The sequence below is a fragment of the Schistocerca serialis genome, chromosome 4, assembly GCF_023864345.2.
Source record: "Schistocerca serialis cubense isolate TAMUIC-IGC-003099 chromosome 4, iqSchSeri2.2, whole genome shotgun sequence".
In the NCBI taxonomy this organism is placed as follows: domain Eukaryota; kingdom Metazoa; phylum Arthropoda; class Insecta; order Orthoptera; family Acrididae; genus Schistocerca; species Schistocerca serialis.
The window spans coordinates 896,423,711-896,446,464 of NC_064641.1; the positions used below are offsets into that span (position 1 = coordinate 896,423,711).

At 40.4% G+C, this 22,754-nt stretch overlaps 1 protein-coding gene across 1 annotated transcript in view; it reads left to right on the forward strand.

Moving 5' to 3' along the window:
- The window catches only part of LOC126473567 (coiled-coil and C2 domain-containing protein 2A), a 574,642-nt gene that overhangs the window by 355,999 nt on the left and 195,889 nt on the right, over positions 1–22,754 (forward strand). Inside the window, exon 14 of the mRNA XM_050100701.1 lies at positions 1,660–1,899. Within this exon, the coding sequence (XP_049956658.1) occupies positions 1,660–1,899 (240 nt within the window). The remainder of the gene's footprint in view (positions 1–1,659; positions 1,900–22,754) is intronic.

The window sequence follows — 22,754 nt, forward strand, 5'->3', positions numbered from 1 at the left end:
TGACAGCTGGCAGAGTCCTTCTGTCAGGTAATCCTTGTGTTGTAGTTCAAAACAACAGTGATGAAGCCTTTTATCAGCAGGTAGAATTTTAAGGTTGGGATCAGTTTTTAAGTAGTGGATTGCAGTTTTTTCTGTAGATGTAAGGTTAGATTGCATGTTGAGGGATTTGAGGAGGATGGAGGAGTGAACTGAGTCAGGCAGGGTTCGACATTGGTGTTTGTTTGAGTCTGATTGGTAGGGTTGGTGGCAAAAAAGTGTTTCTACTGTAAGGAGCAGAAGAAGGAGAGAAGGTCTTTAACAAATCTTGCATGATTGAATTTGGAAATGGGGCAAAAAGTGGGGCCTTTGGAAAGGGCTGATACTGCTGTGGGGCTAAGTCTTTTGGAGGAAAGGTTCATGATTGTGTTTAGGTTCTGGATTCTGTGTGTTGGTGGGAGGGAGTTTTTGAGGATGGGGCAAATGTAGTACACCTGTAAGAAAATTCTGTCAGCTATGAGAGGATGTGGGGAAGGTTTGAAGGTTATTGTAGAGGCAGTGGACAGTGGTAGTCCAAGGTGGGAGTAGGAAGTGAACAGGGTGGAGAGTTTTTTGAGGTGGCAGTGTGCATGTTGCTCTAGTTCGTGGAGTGTAAGAGTTTCAGTGTGTGTTATGGGATCCAGGAATTTGGGATTGCTTAGCATGAGAATTTTACGGATGGAGAAAAGGTATTGGAAGGAGGTTTGAGACTGAATGATATGGTTTTGTAGGACTGTGTGGGTGAGTGTTAAGGATTGGTAGGATTGGAGCAGATAGAGCTCATTGTGGAAGGAAAGGTGGCTGCCAGAGGTGAGTAATTTGATGGTAAGGCCATTTGGAGGGATACCATGGGACAAGCAACAACACAGGAACAGTATGTGGGAGTGGGTTCTGGCTAGGGATAAGGAAACTTTTCTGTATTGATGTAGATGGAAGGAGCAAGGATCCATGGTGGTGGATAAAAACGGATAAAATACATAAATAATGTAGAATTATATCTGAATAAATTGCAAAAATACATGCAAACACATGGGAAAATTCTTAAAAAGGATGAAACACATGAAATAAGGGGAAACAAGATGAAATCTGAGGGAACAGACCTATGGTAAAAGATGAAAACCAACTGGAATTGGCATTAAGACACAATGAGATCAAAGAAAAAATATATAAAAAAATTGTAATGTATGTTGCAGATGTGTACATATTTTCTACTTTTATATGTCTGTCAGCATTATTGGACTACCACCTCCTGGAGTTAATTGTTGGTCAGCCATTCTGCCTGCTTATAATTTTATAGTTATATCACAAGAATTATTCCTTTGATACTGTTATTGTGTATTTATGATACTCATTTTATTGTAAATAATTACTGGTTTACAAAGGTTTTTAATTCTTCACATATTTACACATTTCTAAGATGATCTGAAATACAGAGGAATAGGATAAGCAACAGTACTGTCAATGAATAATGAATAATGTTTCATCTTCTTTTTATTTCACTTTTGAACTGAATGTCATATATTTATCACTAAACGTTTGTTTTTTTGTGTTGGTTGATATTTCATGAGTTCTTGCATCATTAATAACCCATTTTTGGAACATGAGTTACACTTATATGTATACAAGTTTAATTTCTTGTTTCAGTGCAACAACTCTGCTGAATTGTGAAACAGGTTATCACGAATTTAGCAACAATATGGTGATCACATTTAATCACACAGGTGTGGGCAGTGGTACATTTTGCCCACCCTTGCCAGGAATGCAGTCAGCAAGTAATTCTTTGTCATGCTTGTACACATCAGGAATAGTTGAATGCAGAACAGGATGGGGAAAGGATGAAATTTCTGGAGAAATAATGGCACCACCAGAAAAATCTGGATTGAGGTGTGTCCTTGATCATCTTCATTCTTCTACTCATGTGTGTGTTTATCACTGTCTTATATTGCCTGCTATCTTGTAAATGGTGTGCCTCATATGAAAACGAGGCTTAAAACTAAGTATGAGGGTTGTCCGTAAAGTAAGGTCTCCGACGAGCTCCTGTCGGGATGGAGTGAGCTCGCTTAAATCTAAGAACAGTGCGATGTTCCTTGCTTCCCACACCACTATCCTTCCCAGTTCCCAACTCTGTGCAATGCTCCTTTTTGGCGTAGCAGCCATTAACAATGGAAGGGAAAATTGACGCTCCCACCAAGCATGGATTGCATTCTGTGATTAGATTTCTGTGGTTTAAGGAGTCAACCCCTATTGAAATTCATCACCAGTTGACTGATGTGTATGGACATAAAAAATGTGCGTAAGTGGTGTAGGGAGTTCACAGACAGCCGTACAAAAGTGGAGGACGTGGCTGGCTGTGCGCATCCTTCAGGTTCATATGAGACAGTGACAGAAGTCAAGAAGTTTTGCTTGTGGGTTGGTGTGACTGTGCAAGAGAATGATGAGCTGACATGGCCATCTCTAAGACTACCATGGACAAGATTTTGATGCACATTTTGAAGTGTCACAAGATTTGTGCCAGGTGGGTGCTGTGGATGCTCACTTATGAACACAAAAAAGAAATGCGTCAAAAGTGCCCACAAGTTTCTTCACCATTACCGGGAATGGGATGAGGAATTTCTGGATTCAGTTGTAACCGGGGACAAGACTTGGGTCCACAACTTCACACCAGAGACTAAGGAACAATATAAACAATGATGGCATTCCGATTCTCCAAATGTCAAGAAGTTCAAGCAAATGCCCTCAGTGGTGAAGGTGATGGCTTCAGTATTCTGGGATTGGAAACGCATTCTGCCAGTTGACTACCTGGAAGCAGGTACAACAATCAATGCGGCAGTGTGCTGCGAGACAATAACAAAGCTACGCTGGTATGTTGTTGTTGTTGTGGTCTTCAGTCCTGAGACTGGTTTGATGCAGCTCTCCATGCTACTCTATCCTGTGCAAGCTTCTTCATCTCCCAGTACCTACTGCAACCTACATCCTTCTGAATCTGCTTAGTGTATTGATCTCTTGGTCTCCCTCTACGATTTTTACTCTCCACGCTGCCCTCCAATGCTAAATTTGTGATCCCTTGATGCCTCAAAACATGTCCTACCAACCAATCCCTTCTTCTAGTCAAGTTGTGCCACAAACTTTTCTTCTCCCCAATCCTATTCAACACCTCCTCATTAGTTATGTGATCTACCCATCTAATCTTCAGCATTCTTCTGTAGCACCACATTTCGAAAGCTTCTATTCTCTTCTTGTCCAAACTAGTTATCGTCCATGTTTCACTTCCATACATGGCTACACTCCATACAAATACTTTCAGAAACGCCTTCCTGACACTTAAATCTATACTCGACGTTAACAAATTTCTCTTCTTCAGAAACGATTTCCTTTCCATTGCCAGTCTACATTTTATATCCTCTCTACTTCGACCATCATCAGTTATTTTACTCCCTAAATAGCAAAACTCCCTTACTACTTTAAGTGTCTCATTTCCTAATCTAATTCCCTCAGCATCACCCGATTTAATTTGACTACATTCCATTATCCTCGTTTTGCTTTTGTTGATGTTCATCTTATATCCTCATTTCAAGACACTGTATATACGCCCGTATATACAGAACAAAAGGAGGGGTCGGCTGACCAAGCGAATTTGTTTGCACCATGACAATGCTCATCCTCACGTCTCCAGCACCATGACAGATCTCATTGCCAATTTCAGTTGTGAAATCACTGACCATCCTCCATACAACCCTAATTTGGCTTCTGGTGTCTACTATTTGTTTTCCAACTTAAATTAATACCTGGGGAGAATGAAAGAGCTGAAGACAGCTATCCATTCCTTCCTGCCAGAGCTGGTGGAAGAGTGATACGACCCTGGTATGAAAAAGCTTCTGGAGCGTCTCCAAACATGCATCAATCATGACAGGGACCACATTGAAAAGTACCTAAAAGTTCGAGCTTTCAGAATTTGTAATTTGTTGTACAATAAAATGGTGTTTGTGATGTAAGAAAGCATTGGAGACCCTTGTAACAGCAGTAGCTGCACCCAGAACCTAACAAAAGTAATAGTAGTTAAATACGCCCCCTCCCCTCCCCCTCCCTTGAAGTCCCAGTAGTCAGTTGTCCACATTATTTTTTCCCTACATGTTTGAAATGGGCAACATATTTATAAGTTCTATTTTGTTGTTTTATTTGTGTGTGTGTGTGTGTGTGTGTGTGTGTGTGTGTGTGTGTGTGTGTGTGTGTGTCAATTTTTTCACAGTAAAATGACTTAATGACTTGTAATTGAGATGTATGACATAATAAACTTCCTCTTATGTAAATAACCATTGCTCACAAAAACAGCAAAAAATTTTTTTGATGTGCTTTTTAATTGATAAGTAATTTAATTTTGCATTATCATATAAATTAAGACGATTATTTCTTTTATTTTGCTGCTGTGCGAGATGCATTTCACATAAATAATAATAATTATTATAATTATAATTATAATTATAATTATAATTATTATTATTATTACCACTGGTATAAAACTTGTACTTGAGATTAATGTGAACATCATCATGCATCATTTTGCAGCTTTGCATTTCTCCTCTAGTCATTCCTGCTTTGCCATTTAGCCCTTTCTCTCTGTCTCATTTTAATGTGCCTATTCCCTTTTGCCTGCTTCATTTGTAACATTTTTACATTTTTTTATGATTTAAATTCAGTATTTTGTGTGTTATTGCAAGATTTGTGTTTTGCCTTGTATTTTAGCTTAGTTCTTCCTCTATTTCCTTGATGCCTGTATGTCACGTACAAGGAAATTAAAGTAACCCTTGGAAGAGTAGAAGCAGATGTATGAACACCAAGCACTCAGACAACAAGCTGGTACTTAACAAAGAAGAGAAGGCTGAAAGGTAGAAGGAATATAGAGAGGGCTGTATAGGGGAAAGAGTCAGAACCTGAAACACATAACATTCTCTCAAAATTATTAAGATCTTTTATGGAACTAACCATGACAAAACTATTCCACCTTACATGCAGCTATTTTTTATCTTGAAAATGGTAATGAATTAAAAAAAATCTGAAATATGCATGTGAAATGTCAGTTCTATGTAAATATTATGCATAGGGGGATGGATGAACTCACTCACTGCCATAAAGATATGGTATGAGAAAAAAAGACGAAAAAAATTGTCATTGCAAACTTGTTTAACTGTCGATTACAAAGTACACAATGGTACATTACAAACTAAGCACATTCCATGGAATCAGAAAGCCTCCCCAAGAATCCATAATAATGTAACATAATACTACAAATGGCAGTCCTTTCCAGGAGAATGAAGTGTGAAGAGAGACCACAGTGTGAGTTGAACAGCCATTCAGGATGGATGTTACCTGACTTGAACAGTGCTCTTTTGTAAAAAGATGTAAAGACTGCAGTTCAACCTGGAGGAATGTATGACAATGCCACAAGGAGCTTGTGGAAGTGGTAGGAAATGCTGCTGTACCATATCAAATGGTTGCATAGTGGGTAGATGCATTCAGTCGTGGCAGAGCTACAATGATGGACATGCTTTGATCCAGCCGGCTTGTCAATGTGCATGTGGATAGAGCTCATAGCCAGATTGCCTATTGCTTGGAGAATGACAGAAGATGGACACTGCAGGAATTGCAGCACCATACTGGTATTGAAAAGAGTACAATCTACAGTACTTAAGCATTGAGTTACACATGTGTAAAGTTCCTGCAAAGTGGGTGCCTCATGCACTAAGTGAAGTGGAAAAGTGGACATGTTACAGAACTTGTCATGTGAAACTAGCATGTTATAAGGAGAAAGGAAACAATATGCTTGCGAGAATCATCACCATATATGACTTTTGGGCCAGGGCCTATGAGTTAGAACTGAAACACCAGTCTGTGGAATGGCATCATCCAGGTTCACCATGAAGGCAGAAATTTCATCATAGTCCCTCTCTTGTTGAGATAATGGTTATCAATGCCCATGAAATTAGAGGAGTGATCTTCTATTATTTTGTCCTATATGGACAAACTGTTGATGCTCTGTACTACTGTCACATTTTCCTGCAATGATATCTATGATAGGCTATTCAGGAGAAATGTCCTGAACATCTACACAGTGCATTAATTTGTCAGGACAATGCGAGAGCCCACACAGCAGCATGTGTACAGAATCTGCTCATGCGGTGGGAATGGGAAGTACTGAAGCATCTACTACACTTACCAGACTTATCAGCTTGTGATTGTGATTTCATACCAAAACTGAGAGAGCCATTGCATGGGACATGCTTTCAAACACATGAAGACGTTGCCACAATAGTAACACATTAGGCCACGGGTATTCAGCATCTTCCACAACATTGTCAGTATGTGGTATATTTATTGGGAGATTATTTTGAGGGACTCTAAGATGTAACATGTCCATGCTCCTGACCTGTACTACTGTGTTCTGTCGCAATTGGCAGTAAAACAGGTTTGAGACAACAAAATTTGTTTTGTCTTTTTTCTCATGCGTTATCTTTATGGGGGTGTGCATGTTCATCCATCTCCCTACATGTAATTTTTACATATGAACTAAAATTCCATTTGCACATTTCAGAATTTTTTAATTCATTACAATTTTCAGACAAAAAATAGTTGCCAGTACCTTCGCAATGACCATTGTATATGAGACAGGTGAAATACACTCAGATTTCAAAAAGAATCTCAAAACCATACTTCTAACGAAGGCAGGTGCTGAAAGCCATAAACAGTTCCAAACCATTGGTTTCATGATCTGAAACAGCGTGTTCCCTCATGATCTCAAACCATTTGCTTAAAAAGATATGGTTGCAAAATACTAACAAAAACTGGACTGATGGCCATTACAATTGCAAAATCAGGAAAAATAGCAAATAATGAAATTTTACTTATTGTGAATCTAAAATATGCTGGGAAGAACAAACGATTAGATGTGTAGGTGATCAGGAAGTAATGTAGTGCAAAATTTAGCACACAGAGCTGCCACTTCTGCCAGTAACAATGACTGTCACTTAAATAAGGAATCAAGTCAAATTAACACAAATGAATGAGAGAGAAATGTCAGTCCATGCCAGCCGGCCGCGATGGTCTCGCGGTTCTAGGCGCGCAGTCCGGAACCGTGCGACTGCTACGGTCGCAGGTTCGAATCCTGCCTCGGGCATGGATGTGTGTGATGTCCTTAGGTTAGTTAGGTTTAAGTAGTTCTAAGTTCTAGGGGACTGATGACCACAGCAGTTGAGTCCCATAGTGCTCAGAGCCATTTGAACCATTTGAACCATCAGTCCATGCTGCTGCAAGTCTATGCCAGACTTATCAATTGTAACTGCTGGTAGGTGATGGTATGCCAATCTCTCGGCAACCCATGACCATATATTTTCATGGAGGAGAGATCTGGAGAACATTTTGCCCAGGGCAGTAGTCAATTTTGTGTTAGTATCTTGTTGAAAGATAGCATAACAGGGCCTTCAATACAGGGAACAGCCATCAGTCTTAATACATAAAAAATGTAATGCCTACTGGCCAAATTTACAGTTGTATGAACCAGAGATGATCATGTCATGTGTCCAGTGGCACACCAAATCATCACAGAAGTTGCAGGACTTGTGTCTTGATGATAAACACAATCTGACAATGTTCTTCTCCCCAGAGCCTCATCACATGAATATGTCCATTATGATGTCGTACACAGAACCAGAATGCAAGTGAAAAGACAATGTAGTCCTGTAACCAGCTGTCTCATGGGGAGCGTCACTGCCAGTGGGCCGGTCTCTCTGCTGACACATCAAGGGAAGTCACAGCAACTCTGTATCCATAACCACATCGAAACTGAGGTCAAAACAGAAAAGGCCAGAATACTAACATCGTACAGAGGAAGATTGCACTGTAGTACCACCATTAAATTGGCACATAAACAACAAAATTGCTGATATTGAAATAATTGACCATGAGACAAGAAAGCAACTGAAATCGCTGAACAGAGGGAAGGCCACTGAGCCTCGTGGGATACCAGTATTATTGTAGACAGAATATGTGAAAGAACTTGCTCCTCTTCTAACAGCATATCTCTGGAGGAGTGAAGCATTCATAATGATTGGAAAAGAGTGCAGGTCATTCCAATTTTCAAGAAGGATCCTTGGGCAGACAGACAGAGTGAGGGCCTAGATCTTTGATGTCAGTCAGTTGAAAAGTTTTGGTACATTTTTTAAGGAAGACCTGCAGAGGACTGACTCTTGGTGCCATTGACCATCAATATAATCAAGTGTAATATATTGCATATTCATAGACAGAAAGGTCTATTATTGTATGATTACACAGTTGCAGAACAGTTGCAGAAAACAGCTATGCCCATAAAATATATAGGAGTATGTGTATGGCACAATTTAGAATGTAACACCCACATAACAGGAAAAGCATATACCATACTGAGATTTACTGGAAGAATCCTCTGGAAGTGTAGTCTGTCAAAAAAGGAGCCGCATTCAGTCAACATTTGAATAATGCTTATCGGTATACGATTGGTACCAGACAGAATTTATAGAAGAAACAGAAAGATCCTAAAAGAGCAGCATTTTATTACAGGTTCATTTAGTAAGCATGAAAGGATCACAGAGATAAGCTGCCTACCAACATTAGTGGCAGCTGCTGCAAGATATGCATTCTGCATCATGACAGTGAAAACAACAGTTTACGCCTTCAAAGAAGTTTTATTTCTCAACATGATATCCTCTAATATCAACAGATTTCATTCAGCAGTGTTCCAGTCCCACATATCTGCTCTCTAGTGTTTCTCCGGAAGTGCTGCAAAGTACCCATCTACAGCCACAATAACTTCTTGACTGCAAAAAGTGTTGATCAGCAAAGAATTTCTTCAGTTCTGAGAACAGATGGAAGACCTCTCTCTCTCTCTCTCTCTCTCTCTCTCTCTCTCTCTCTCCTTCCTCTAAGCTAGGTCTCTTTTCATTAACAATTGCATCCAGTTGTGTTAGAAGTTGAGAGTAGTTTTCTCCAGTTATAGTTTTGCCTTTTCCAAGATAGTCAATCAACAAAATTCCTTTTGTATCCCAAACACCGGCACTGTGTTCTTTCTCGCTGATAGCACTGTGCTTACTTTCTTTGGAGGTGAAGAAGTGGTTTCTAGCCATTGCATAGACTGCTGTTTGGATCTGGGTGTGTAGTGGTGAATCCATGTTTCATCCACTGTCACATACCAATGCAAATAGTCACTTCTGTTTTTCTTAAAATGCACCATTCACTTTTTGGAAATTGTTGTGCGAATGCATTTGTGATCCACAGTGAGTACATGCGGCACCAATATTGCACAAAGCTTTCTCATGCTCGGTTTCTGGTGCAGGATGTGACCAGCATATTCCTTGATATCCCTAGAGCATGAACATTCATGCATCTTTATTCGCTGATCTTCCAAAATCATATCGTGTACTTTGACAATGCTTTCCACTGTGCTTGCATTTTCTGGTTGTCCTTCATCTGGGTCATCTTGGACACTTTCATGGCCATGTTTAAAGTAAGCCACCCATTCCCTCATGGTGGAAATTGAAGCTGAGGACCCACTATATATATTTACAAGCCGCAAATGATTTTCAGTTGGTGTTAAACTTTCTTTTACAAAGAATTTAATCACTCCACTACACTCGATTTTTTCCATTTTCAACACCATGAGCACAACAACTGCTTAAAATGACTGCCTACAGTCAACTGCTGCCTGGAATGATTTGCAATTTTATGATTTGACGTGCGAGTAGTGTCGTGATCTATAGGCGAGGTTGAGGATTTTTCAGAAAGTCCTCTATGTTCCCAGAAGAGTCAACAGATATAATGCTTCCTCGTACATATTTCACAAAAAGACCATGAAGATAAAATTAGATATATTTGACCACACACCAAGACTTATCGGAAATTGTTCTTCCTGTGAACCACTCGCGACTGGAACAGGAAAGGGGGGAAGTGACAGTACTACAGAAAGTACCACACTTGCTGAATATAGATGGAGATGGAGAATGGTCACAATGCTGGCAGTCTTTGCTGCTCCAGATGTACATTTTCCATGTCGATTCCTGTCTTGTTGCAGACAATCTCATGTCCTGACTCAAGGCACATGATGCAGCTGTGCAGTTCCGCACAGCTGAACAGACAATATCTGTATGGTCCCTGGAGCTAGCCATGTAGGCCTCTGAGAACCAGCCAAGCACTGGGTAAGGCCACCAAGAACACAGTGATTACATATTTGGATGCTAGTAATGGGATTAAACACTATTGCAGAATGACAAGCCACAGTCCTCGTAGGCCATGATCCTGTCAAGCTCTGATATGTCTGGCAGACACTTCTCCTTGTTAGACAAGGCATAACACAATATTCTCACAAATAACTAACATTAAAATGTGGTTTCTGAATGAGAAACCCAGGCTGCACAGTTTTCATTATATACAGAATGTATATGATGTTACTTCTTCCTACTTTGTGTGCATGCAATGAAATGTGCTAATCATATGAACAACCATACGTGTAGCACCCTTCATGTCAGTTTGCTGTCTGTCACATGCTATCTTCAAGGCATTGAAATTTTATTGGGTCGCAGTGTATTTACAGAAAAATGGAATGACTCGTAGAAGCTGAACTGGGAGAATATCAGTTTGAGATCCAGGCAAATGAAGAACATACAAGGCAATATGGGCACTATCACTTATCTTAGAAGATAGTCTGTAAGAAGGGCAAACTAGACTGCAGCTGCAAGAGCTGAAGGACATAATCAGGTGACAGAATTTCCTATAGTTGAATGGGCCTATTCTATGAGGTAAAATCCATCTGAAGACTAGATGGATATTCATCAAACCCTCTTAAAGAATCAAGCAAGTCCTAAACACCTGCAAATGAATGATATTAATGTACTATTCAAGAGCAATAGTTATGTTTTCTTGAAATAAGTTTTATTTTATTATACAATTGTGAGACTGGATTGCTGTTGTGAGACTGAATTGCTGGCCAGTGCTTGCTTTCAGGAGACAAAATATTTGGTACACCCAATGAACACAGATAAAAGTATTCAATACTACCCTTACTTTAGTAGTCCCTTCCTTGAGCTGAGAAGGGATAAAATGGGAAGGTTAAAATGGAAGGACTGATTACTCAGACCACATGATGAGAGGAACCTACCTGCTTTGAGAAAGAGGGGAGACAAAGATTGCGGGGAGAGTTCAGAGAGAGTAGTAGGTCACAGATAGTACACTGGTAAGCACAACACCAGCTTAAATCTGGATAGGATAACAGACTAACAAGAAAGATATGAACTGAGTGGTGCAGTTAGGAACTAGGAGGAAAAGAATATGGTTTTCCCACTTGCATACATAAAGGAGGGAATTGTGTTAACAACAAATGTTAAGTCAAGATGCGAGGGTGTGTCGAAGGGTAAGTGCACATCTCCATTGTTCATGGAAAGTAATACCAAGTGAGATGATCCAAATAGTGCATGTGATGTGGCAGGCACTCAGTTCGAGTACATCATGATATACAGCAGGTTCAGCAACTGGTTACTGAGTGTCCCCCAGATGGTCAGTTCTTTATGTCTGTTCATGGGCTCAGCCAGTTTGATGTGTCATTCCTATATAAAATGCTGTACAGCAAAAACAAATTGATATTAAGAACATGACGGAATGCTACATTTGGTGGTGTGGGGAGGATATCAGGGAGAGAGGATCTTGTTTTATGTCTCGATTTAATATCACACTGGGTGCAAGGGGGCTACTTCTACAGGGTTTGGAAGCAAGAGCTGTGTTAATCAGAGAGTGAGAGGAAAACACTGCTTGCAAAATTTGTTTGTGGGTATGATCTGTGGGGTGATTGGGGGAGAGGAAAGCCTAGGTGAAATTGTTGGTGTAGGTGTTCAGGGATTCAGTAGTGAGCATATGAGTTTGCTGCTGATGCCTAGGATGTAGTGAAGGGAGTGTTTGATGTGCGTGGATGGCAGCTGTCAAGATGTAGATATTGTTGCTGGTTGGTTGCTTTTACCACAAGGTGTCAAAAAATAAGTTGAATTATGTAAATAAGTTATACACGACTGCAACCAGTCTCTTTTTTCAGTAATAATGCTTTATTACATTAAGGCATATGAGGCATATGTAATCATTATTATTGAAAAAAGTGACTGGTTGCAGTTGTGTATAACTTAATTACATTAATATACAGTCACGGTTCTAAAATATCCATAATGGATAAGCATAATAAAGTTGAATTATTTATTTAGCAGAAAATACTGCTCAGCTTTATTCAAATTCCATTACAGACCTACAAAGTAATCTCCCTCTGACACAGACAATGATTCCAGTGTTCAGCCCAATGTTCAAAACAGCCCCTGAAGCCCCTTTTTGATAGTCTTGAGTCCATTTGAAATTTGATTGTTTATCTCTCGATCACTCTGAAAATAATGACCTCGAAGCTCTTTTCTCGCTGCAGGAAATAGGTAGAAGTCATACGGCAGTAGGTCTGGTGAATAAGGTGGATGTACTATCACCTCAATGCCTAATTCTGCGATTGTTTCTCAAGTCTTGATGGTGGGATGAGCTGGTAATGAAGGATCCATTCCATTTGAGCAAGATGTGATCTTTTTGTTGCAGTTTTCCTCCTTCATGGCCCCTTCAATATGTCATAATAGTAATTCGCAGTAACATTATGTTGCTCATCCACCACATGATTGTGCACTTTGCCTTGCTTATCGAAGAAGACAAAATGCGTGACGCTTCATCCCTTGGTTGAACTTTGGCCTTTTTAGGTCTTGGATTTGTGGGATAGGTCATAAAGATGAAACCAGGATTCATTGCATGTGGTGACTTTATCCAAAAAATCTGGTTCTCGCTGAAGCCTTCTCTACTGTTGTTGACTCGTCATCACTGATCACGTGAGGCCCCCACCATGCTGCAACTTTTCTGTACCCTATAACATTTTGTATAACATCTTCAGCTGATCTATAGACTATATTCATAATCTCTTCAATCTTTGTTAACAATAAATGGCAGTCTTCCCACAACATGACATTAACTGTGTTGTCATTGGTTTCAGTCTTCGAAGTTGAGGGCCTTCTGGGTGAGGAGCATCCACAAAGGCATTTTCACCCTCCTGAAAACAATTATGCCACTCCCCATGGATTGCTATTTGTAGGTTTGCTGCAACATTTCTAATGTTTGTGATGGAGATTTGTCAAGAATAAAGCAAAATCTAATTGATGCCTGCTGCTGCAACTTGAGATCCATGTTGGGTACAGCAAACACACACGTACACTTTCCCTGCTTCCCTCCAACTGCAAACCACGTATGATATTATGTCACTCACAGTGAGACCTCTCTGGTAATGCCAACACGAATATCAAGCACTAGAGCATTAAAATTCAAAACGATAACTCCAGTTATTTTTTGACATCCCGTCGTGTGTGGTCTGAGTTTTGGATGTCATCAGTGAGGTGGAGGTCAACATCAAGGAAGGTGTCTTTGGATTTGCAAAAAGAACTAGGTGAGTGTGAGTTGAGAAAAAGAGTTAAACTCTTGCAGGAAGTGGGGAGGCAATCCTTTACTATGAACCCAGATTACAAAGATGTTGTCCATAGATCTGTACCAGGCGAAGGGCCCCAGCCTCTGGGTCGTGAGGAATGACAGTTCAATGTGGCACATCAAAAGGGTGGCATAGGGTAGGGTCATCCCAGTTACCATAGCAATACTGCTGATTTGTTTATAGTTGAAATTGCTATGGATGAGGACGAAGTTGGCCAGGGTGGCAGGAAACAAGGTTTTAGGAAGACTTTCAAGTGTTCATTGGTAGAGTTAGTGTTCGAGGGCTGAGGGGTTGTGTGCATGTGGGATGTTTGTGGAGAGCCACGTCACATTAATAGTGATGAGGATTCTGGGTAGGAGAGGGTGGGAACACATTTCAGTTGTCAGAGGAAGTGATTGGTGTCTTTTATGTGGGAGGTATGCACCATGTGATCATCAATCAGTGCTGATCGGGCATGGCTGTGGGCTTTGAAGTCATATACAGTGCTATGGCCAGGGTGGTTTTTTTAGTATGTTTTGGGAATTAGGTAGAAAGTAGGAGGGGGGGGGGGGGTCAAGAAGGATAAGGAGTTTTACGGAAACAGTTAAAGTAGTTGTGAGTCTTTGTGATGATCATATTGTTTTAAATACTTTCTGCAGCTTAGTTTGGATATAAGAAATGGGGTTATAAGGGACAGTTTTGAACATTTAAGTGTTTATGAGCTGACACTGACCCCTTGCCACATATTTCTTATGGTCAAGTACCACAATGTGGCACTCAACTATAAAACTTGACCCACACATCCATCCACTAGCACCTAATCCAGCCCCATCACTGGTAAAACCTACAATATCAAAAGCAGATCGTCTCACAAAATCATGCATGCTGTTTACCAACTAACTTGTGCCTACTGCATAGAATGTAAGAATGATCATCACTAAATTGACTGAGTGCAGGAGTTAAATCAATGCAGGTGAGTAGGAAAAACAGTCCTGTAATGTTGGAATACATTAGTTGTGTACTGCTTGACATAGTTGTCCTAATTAAATATCTAGGTACAATGTTGGAAAGTGATATGACATGGAACAAGCACATAAATATGGTGCCCACCTCTGTAGTTGAGTGTTCAGCTCAGCTAACTACCATTCAGAGGACCTGGGTTCGATTCCTGGTACTGCCAGGGATTTTTCCGTTGAGGGAGGACTGGTACAGTGTGCACTCAGCCTCATGAGGCCATCTGGGTAGCTAATCAACTGATTATTAATGGTTACAAGGTCAGGGAACATAACAACAACTGGGGGAGTGGTGTGCTCACCACATACACCTCCATACCACTTTCATTGACGCCACTGGCAGAGGATGATATGGCAAAGGGTCAGGCCTAAATGGTCCATCTAAGAGCAGAATGGTGAATTTTATTTACTTGCTATATAAGAATTATAGTAGGGAAGATGAATGGCTGACTTTAGTTTATTGGGAGAATTTTAGGAAAGTGTGGTTTATCTGTAAAGGAGACTGTGTGGACACTTGAGTGAACCAAACTTCAGTACTGCTTGAGTATTGAGGATCTCCATCAGGTCAGATCAAAGTAATTCAGAGGTGAGCTGCTGGATTTGTTACCAGATGCAGGGTTTGATTCTTCTGGAAAACGTGAAATTCTGATGGAACTACATTTTACCTAAAAAAGTCAGGGTAATTTCAGTACATTCATAAGATCTCTGGGAAATCTGTGTTTTGAACCTAGCAGTGAAATTTAACTTTATTGAATTTTGTAAATCAAACATATAAAAATACTTAATATTTCAAAGTTTGTTAATTATATGAATCATATAGTGGAGATGCTGAGTTGCAGATAGGTACAACAGTAGACACACACACACACACACACACACACACACACACACACACACAGACAAATGCAACTCACACACACAACTGCAGTCTCAGGCAACTGAAACCACACTGCAAGCAGCAGCAGCAGTGTATGATGGGAGTGGCGATTGGGTGTGGGTAAGGAGGGGGCTGGGGTGGGGAGAGGGACGGATAATATGGTGGAGGTGGCAGACAGTGAAATGCTGCAGGTTAGACTGTGGGCAGTGGCGGGGAGGGGGGGGGGGGGGGTAAGTAGTGGAAAAGAAGAGAAATAAAAAGGCTGGGTGTGATGGTGGAATGACAGCTGTGTAGTGCTGGAAATGGGAACAAGGAAGGAGCTAGATGGGTGAGCACAGTGACTAACGAAGGTTGAGGCCTCGATGGTTACATCCCATCCTGGATTTTCCATTGCTTAATTATATGAATATTATATCATACAAATTAATGATGCTTAAAAATTGTAGTTAAACTACCATTATGGCTAGTATATATCAGCTGAGAGGAAAGAAAAGTTGTTCTTATGGTACTCTCCGAACCTCCCTCCCAAACCCTGCCCCCGACCCTGCTTACCATTGATTTGTCAGGAGCTTCTTAATACATCATCTTCCTCCACACACCTGGAATTCTCAAGAATCTCCCCCCCCCCCCCCCCCTCTCTCTCTCTCTCTCTCTCTCTCTCCTTCTCCCTCCTTCTCCCTCTCCATCTCCCTCTCCTCCTCCCCCAAATTTGAATATCCACACTGTGCAGACAAAATCCAACACAAGCACAACTGTTGTCAAGTTTAACACATATATTTCAGAACGACACAACACATATAAGTCACAGAGTAAGTTGACAAGCAAGACATGTGTACACGTTAGCATTCGAATGAGCACTGAGTCCCAGTCTAGCGGCCGCTGCTCGGCTGGCCGCTTAGGTGGCGCAGCTGCTGCATGGCTGACAGACAGCGCCGCACGTAGAGGACGCGCGTAATTGCGCGGCGGCGCTTTGAATAATCGGCGAGTCACAACAACAACTGAAGTGCTCTGTAATTTCAAACTGGAATCCCTGGAGGAAAGACGTTAATTTCATAAGGCACTATTAAGAAAATTTAGAGAACTGGCATTTAAAGCTGGCTGCTGAACGATTCTACTGCTCCCAATCTGCATTTTATATAAGGACCACAAAGGTGTTGTTGTTGTTGTGGTCTTGATTTGATGCAGCTGTCTATGTTACTTTGTCCTGCGCAAGCCTCTCGCAATCTACATCCTTCTAAATCTGCTTAGTGTAATAATAATAATTATAATAATAATAATAATAATAATAATAATAATTGTAATTATAATTATTATTATTATTATTATTACCACTGGTATAAAACTTGTACTTGAGATTAATGTGAACATCATCATGCATCATTTTGCAGCTTTGCATTTCTCCTCTAGTCATTCCTGCTTTGCCATTTAGCCCTTTCTCTCTGTCTCATTTTAATGTGCCTATTCCCTTTTGCCTGCTTCATTTGTAACATTTTTACATTTTTTTATGATTTAAATTCAGTATTTTGTGTGTTATTGCAAGATTTGTGTTTTGCCTTGTATTTTAGCTTAGTTCTTCCTCTATTTCCTTGATGCCTGTATGTCACGTACAAGGAAATTAAAGTAACCCTTGGAAGAGTAGAAGCAGATGTATGAACACCAAGCACTCAGACAACAAGCTGGTACTTAACAAAGAAGAGAAGGCTGAAAGGTAGAAGGAATATAGAGAGGGCTGTATAGGGGAAAGAGTCAGAACCTGAAACACATAACATTCTCTCAAAATTATTAAGATCTTTTATGGAACTAACCATGACAAAACTATTCCACCTTACATGCAGCTATTTTTTATCTTGAAAATGGTAATGAATTAAAAAAAATCTGAAATATGCATGTGAAATGTCAGTTCTATGTAAATATTATGCATAGGGGGATGGATGAACTCACTCACTGCCATAAAGATATGGTATGAGAAAAAAAGACGAAAAAAATTGTCATTGCAAACTTGTTTAACTGTCGATTACAAAGTACACAATGGTACATTACAAACTAAGCACATTCCATGGAATCAGAAAGCCTCCCCAAGAATCCATAATAATGTAACATAATACTACAAATGGCAGTCCTTTCCAGGAGAATGAAGTGTGAAGAGAGACCACAGTGTGAGTTGAACAGCCATTCAGGATGGATGTTACCTGACTTGAACAGTGCTCTTTTGTAAAAAGATGTAAAGACTGCAGTTCAACCTGGAGGAATGTATGACAATGCCACAAGGAGCTTGTGGAAGTGGTAGGAAATGCTGCTGTACCATATCAAATGGTTGCATAGTGGGTAGATGCATTCAGTCGTGGCAGAGCTACAATGATGGACATGCTTTGATCCAGCCGGCTTGTCAATGTGCATGTGGATAGAGCTCATAGCCAGATTGCCTATTGCTTGGAGAATGACAGAAGATGGACACTGCAGGAATTGCAGCACCATACTGGTATTGAAAAGAGTACAATCTACAGTACTTAAGCATTGAGTTACACATGTGTAAAGTTCCTGCAAAGTGGGTGCCTCATGCACTAAGTGAAGTGGAAAAGTGGACATGTTACAGAACTTGTCATGTGAAACTAGCATGTTATAAGGAGAAAGGAAACAATATGCTTGCGAGAATCATCACCATATATGACTTTTGGGCCAGGGCCTATGAGTTAGAACTGAAACACCAGTCTGTGGAATGGCATCATCCAGGTTCACCATGAAGGCAGAAATTTCATCATAGTCCCTCTCTTGTTGAGATAATGGTTATCAATGCCCATGAAATTAGAGGAGTGATCTTCTATTATTTTGTCCTATATGGACAAACTGTTGATGCTCTGTACTACTGTCACATTTTCCTGCAATGATATCTATGATAGGCTATTCAGGAGAAATGTCCTGAACATCTACACAGTGCATTAATTTGTCAGGACAATGCGAGAGCCCACACAGCAGCATGTGTACAGAATCTGCTCATGCGGTGGGAATGGGAAGTACTGAAGCATCTACTACACTTACCAGACTTATCAGCTTGTGATTGTGATTTCATACCAAAACTGAGAGAGCCATTGCATGGGACATGCTTTCAAACACATGAAGACGTTGCCACAATAGTAACACATTAGGCCACGGGTATTCAGCATCTTCCACAACATTGTCAGTATGTGGTATATTTATTGGGAGATTATTTTGAGGGACTCTAAGATGTAACATGTCCATGCTCCTGACCTGTACTACTGTGTTCTGTCGCAATTGGCAGTAAAACAGGTTTGAGACAACAAAATTTGTTTTGTCTTTTTTCTCATGCGTTATCTTTATGGGGGTGTGCATGTTCATCCATCTCCCTACATGTAATTTTTACATATGAACTAAAATTCCATTTGCACATTTCAGAATTTTTTAATTCATTACAATTTTCAGACAAAAAATAGTTGCCAGTACCTTCGCAATGACCATTGTATATGAGACAGGTGAAATACACTCAGATTTCAAAAAGAATCTCAAAACCATACTTCTAACGAAGGCAGGTGCTGAAAGCCATAAACAGTTCCAAACCATTGGTTTCATGATCTGAAACAGCGTGTTCCCTCATGATCTCAAACCATTTGCTTAAAAAGATATGGTTGCAAAATACTAACAAAAACTGGACTGATGGCCATTACAATTGCAAAATCAGGAAAAATAGCAAATAATGAAATTTTACTTATTGTGAATCTAAAATATGCTGGGAAGAACAAACGATTAGATGTGTAGGTGATCAGGAAGTAATGTAGTGCAAAATTTAGCACACAGAGCTGCCACTTCTGCCAGTAACAATGACTGTCACTTAAATAAGGAATCAAGTCAAATTAACACAAATGAATGAGAGAGAAATGTCAGTCCATGCCAGCCGGCCGCGATGGTCTCGCGGTTCTAGGCGCGCAGTCCGGAACCGTGCGACTGCTACGGTCGCAGGTTCGAATCCTGCCTCGGGCATGGATGTGTGTGATGTCCTTAGGTTAGTTAGGTTTAAGTAGTTCTAAGTTCTAGGGGACTGATGACCACAGCAGTTGAGTCCCATAGTGCTCAGAGCCATTTGAACCATTTGAACCATCAGTCCATGCTGCTGCAAGTCTATGCCAGACTTATCAATTGTAACTGCTGGTAGGTGATGGTATGCCAATCTCTCGGCAACCCATGACCATATATTTTCATGGAGGAGAGATCTGGAGAACATTTTGCCCAGGGCAGTAGTCAATTTTGTGTTAGTATCTTGTTGAAAGATAGCATAACAGGGCCTTCAATACAGGGAACAGCCATCAGTCTTAATACATAAAAAATGTAATGCCTACTGGCCAAATTTACAGTTGTATGAACCAGAGATGATCATGTCATGTGTCCAGTGGCACACCAAATCATCACAGAAGTTGCAGGACTTGTGTCTTGATGATAAACACAATCTGACAATGTTCTTCTCCCCAGAGCCTCATCACATGAATATGTCCATTATGATGTCGTACACAGAACCAGAATGCAAGTGAAAAGACAATGTAGTCCTGTAACCAGCTGTCTCATGGGGAGCGTCACTGCCAGTGGGCCGGTCTCTCTGCTGACACATCAAGGGAAGTCACAGCAACTCTGTATCCATAACCACATCGAAACTGAGGTCAAAACAGAAAAGGCCAGAATACTAACATCGTACAGAGGAAGATTGCACTGTAGTACCACCATTAAATTGGCACATAAACAACAAAATTGCTGATATTGAAATAATTGACCATGAGACAAGAAAGCAACTGAAATCGCTGAACAGAGGGAAGGCCACTGAGCCTCGTGGGATACCAGTATTATTGTAGACAGAATATGTGAAAGAACTTGCTCCTCTTCTAACAGCATATCTCTGGAGGAGTGAAGCATTCATAATGATTGGAAAAGAGTGCAGGTCATTCCAATTTTCAAGAAGGATCCTTGGGCAGACAGACAGAGTGAGGGCCTAGATCTTTGATGTCAGTCAGTTGAAAAGTTTTGGTACATTTTTTAAGGAAGACCTGCAGAGGACTGACTCTTGGTGCCATTGACCATCAATATAATCAAGTGTAATATATTGCATATTCATAGACAGAAAGGTCTATTATTGTATGATTACACAGTTGCAGAACAGTTGCAGAAAACAGCTATGCCCATAAAATATATAGGAGTATGTGTATGGCACAATTTAGAATGTAACACCCACATAACAGGAAAAGCATATACCATACTGAGATTTACTGGAAGAATCCTCTGGAAGTGTAGTCTGTCAAAAAAGGAGCCGCATTCAGTCAACATTTGAATAATGCTTATCGGTATACGATTGGTACCAGACAGAATTTATAGAAGAAACAGAAAGATCCTAAAAGAGCAGCATTTTATTACAGGTTCATTTAGTAAGCATGAAAGGATCACAGAGATAAGCTGCCTACCAACATTAGTGGCAGCTGCTGCAAGATATGCATTCTGCATCATGACAGTGAAAACAACAGTTTACGCCTTCAAAGAAGTTTTATTTCTCAACATGATATCCTCTAATATCAACAGATTTCATTCAGCAGTGTTCCAGTCCCACATATCTGCTCTCTAGTGTTTCTCCGGAAGTGCTGCAAAGTACCCATCTACAGCCACAATAACTTCTTGACTGCAAAAAGTGTTGATCAGCAAAGAATTTCTTCAGTTCTGAGAACAGATGGAAGACCTCTCTCTCTCTCTCTCTCTCTCTCTCTCTCTCTCTCTCTCCTTCCTCTAAGCTAGGTCTCTTTTCATTAACAATTGCATCCAGTTGTGTTAGAAGTTGAGAGTAGTTTTCTCCAGTTATAGTTTTGCCTTTTCCAAGATAGTCAATCAACAAAATTCCTTTTGTATCCCAAACACCGGCACTGTGTTCTTTCTCGCTGATAGCACTGTGCTTACTTTCTTTGGAGGTGAAGAAGTGGTTTCTAGCCATTGCATAGACTGCTGTTTGGATCTGGGTGTGTAGTGGTGAATCCATGTTTCATCCACTGTCACATACCAATGCAAATAGTCACTTCTGTTTTTCTTAAAATGCACCATTCACTTTTTGGAAATTGTTGTGCGAATGCATTTGTGATCCACAGTGAGTACATGCGGCACCAATATTGCACAAAGCTTTCTCATGCTCGGTTTCTGGTGCAGGATGTGACCAGCATATTCCTTGATATCCCTAGAGCATGAACATTCATGCATCTTTATTCGCTGATCTTCCAAAATCATATCGTGTACTTTGACAATGCTTTCCACTGTGCTTGCATTTTCTGGTTGTCCTTCATCTGGGTCATCTTGGACACTTTCATGGCCATGTTTAAAGTAAGCCACCCATTCCCTCATGGTGGAAATTGAAGCTGAGGACCCACTATATATATTTACAAGCCGCAAATGATTTTCAGTTGGTGTTAAACTTTCTTTTACAAAGAATTTAATCACTCCACTACACTCGATTTTTTCCATTTTCAACACCATGAGCACAACAACTGCTTAAAATGACTGCCTACAGTCAACTGCTGCCTGGAATGATTTGCAATTTTATGATTTGACGTGCGAGTAGTGTCGTGATCTATAGGCGAGGTTGAGGATTTTTCAGAAAGTCCTCTATGTTCCCAGAAGAGTCAACAGATATAATGCTTCCTCGTACATATTTCACAAAAAGACCATGAAGATAAAATTAGATATATTTGACCACACACCAAGACTTATCGGAAATTGTTCTTCCTGTGAACCACTCGCGACTGGAACAGGAAAGGGGGGAAGTGACAGTACTACAGAAAGTACCACACTTGCTGAATATAGATGGAGATGGAGAATGGTCACAATGCTGGCAGTCTTTGCTGCTCCAGATGTACATTTTCCATGTCGATTCCTGTCTTGTTGCAGACAATCTCATGTCCTGACTCAAGGCACATGATGCAGCTGTGCAGTTCCGCACAGCTGAACAGACAATATCTGTATGGTCCCTGGAGCTAGCCATGTAGGCCTCTGAGAACCAGCCAAGCACTGGGTAAGGCCACCAAGAACACAGTGATTACATATTTGGATGCTAGTAATGGGATTAAACACTATTGCAGAATGACAAGCCACAGTCCTCGTAGGCCATGATCCTGTCAAGCTCTGATATGTCTGGCAGACACTTCTCCTTGTTAGACAAGGCATAACACAATATTCTCACAAATAACTAACATTAAAATGTGGTTTCTGAATGAGAAACCCAGGCTGCACAGTTTTCATTATATACAGAATGTATATGATGTTACTTCTTCCTACTTTG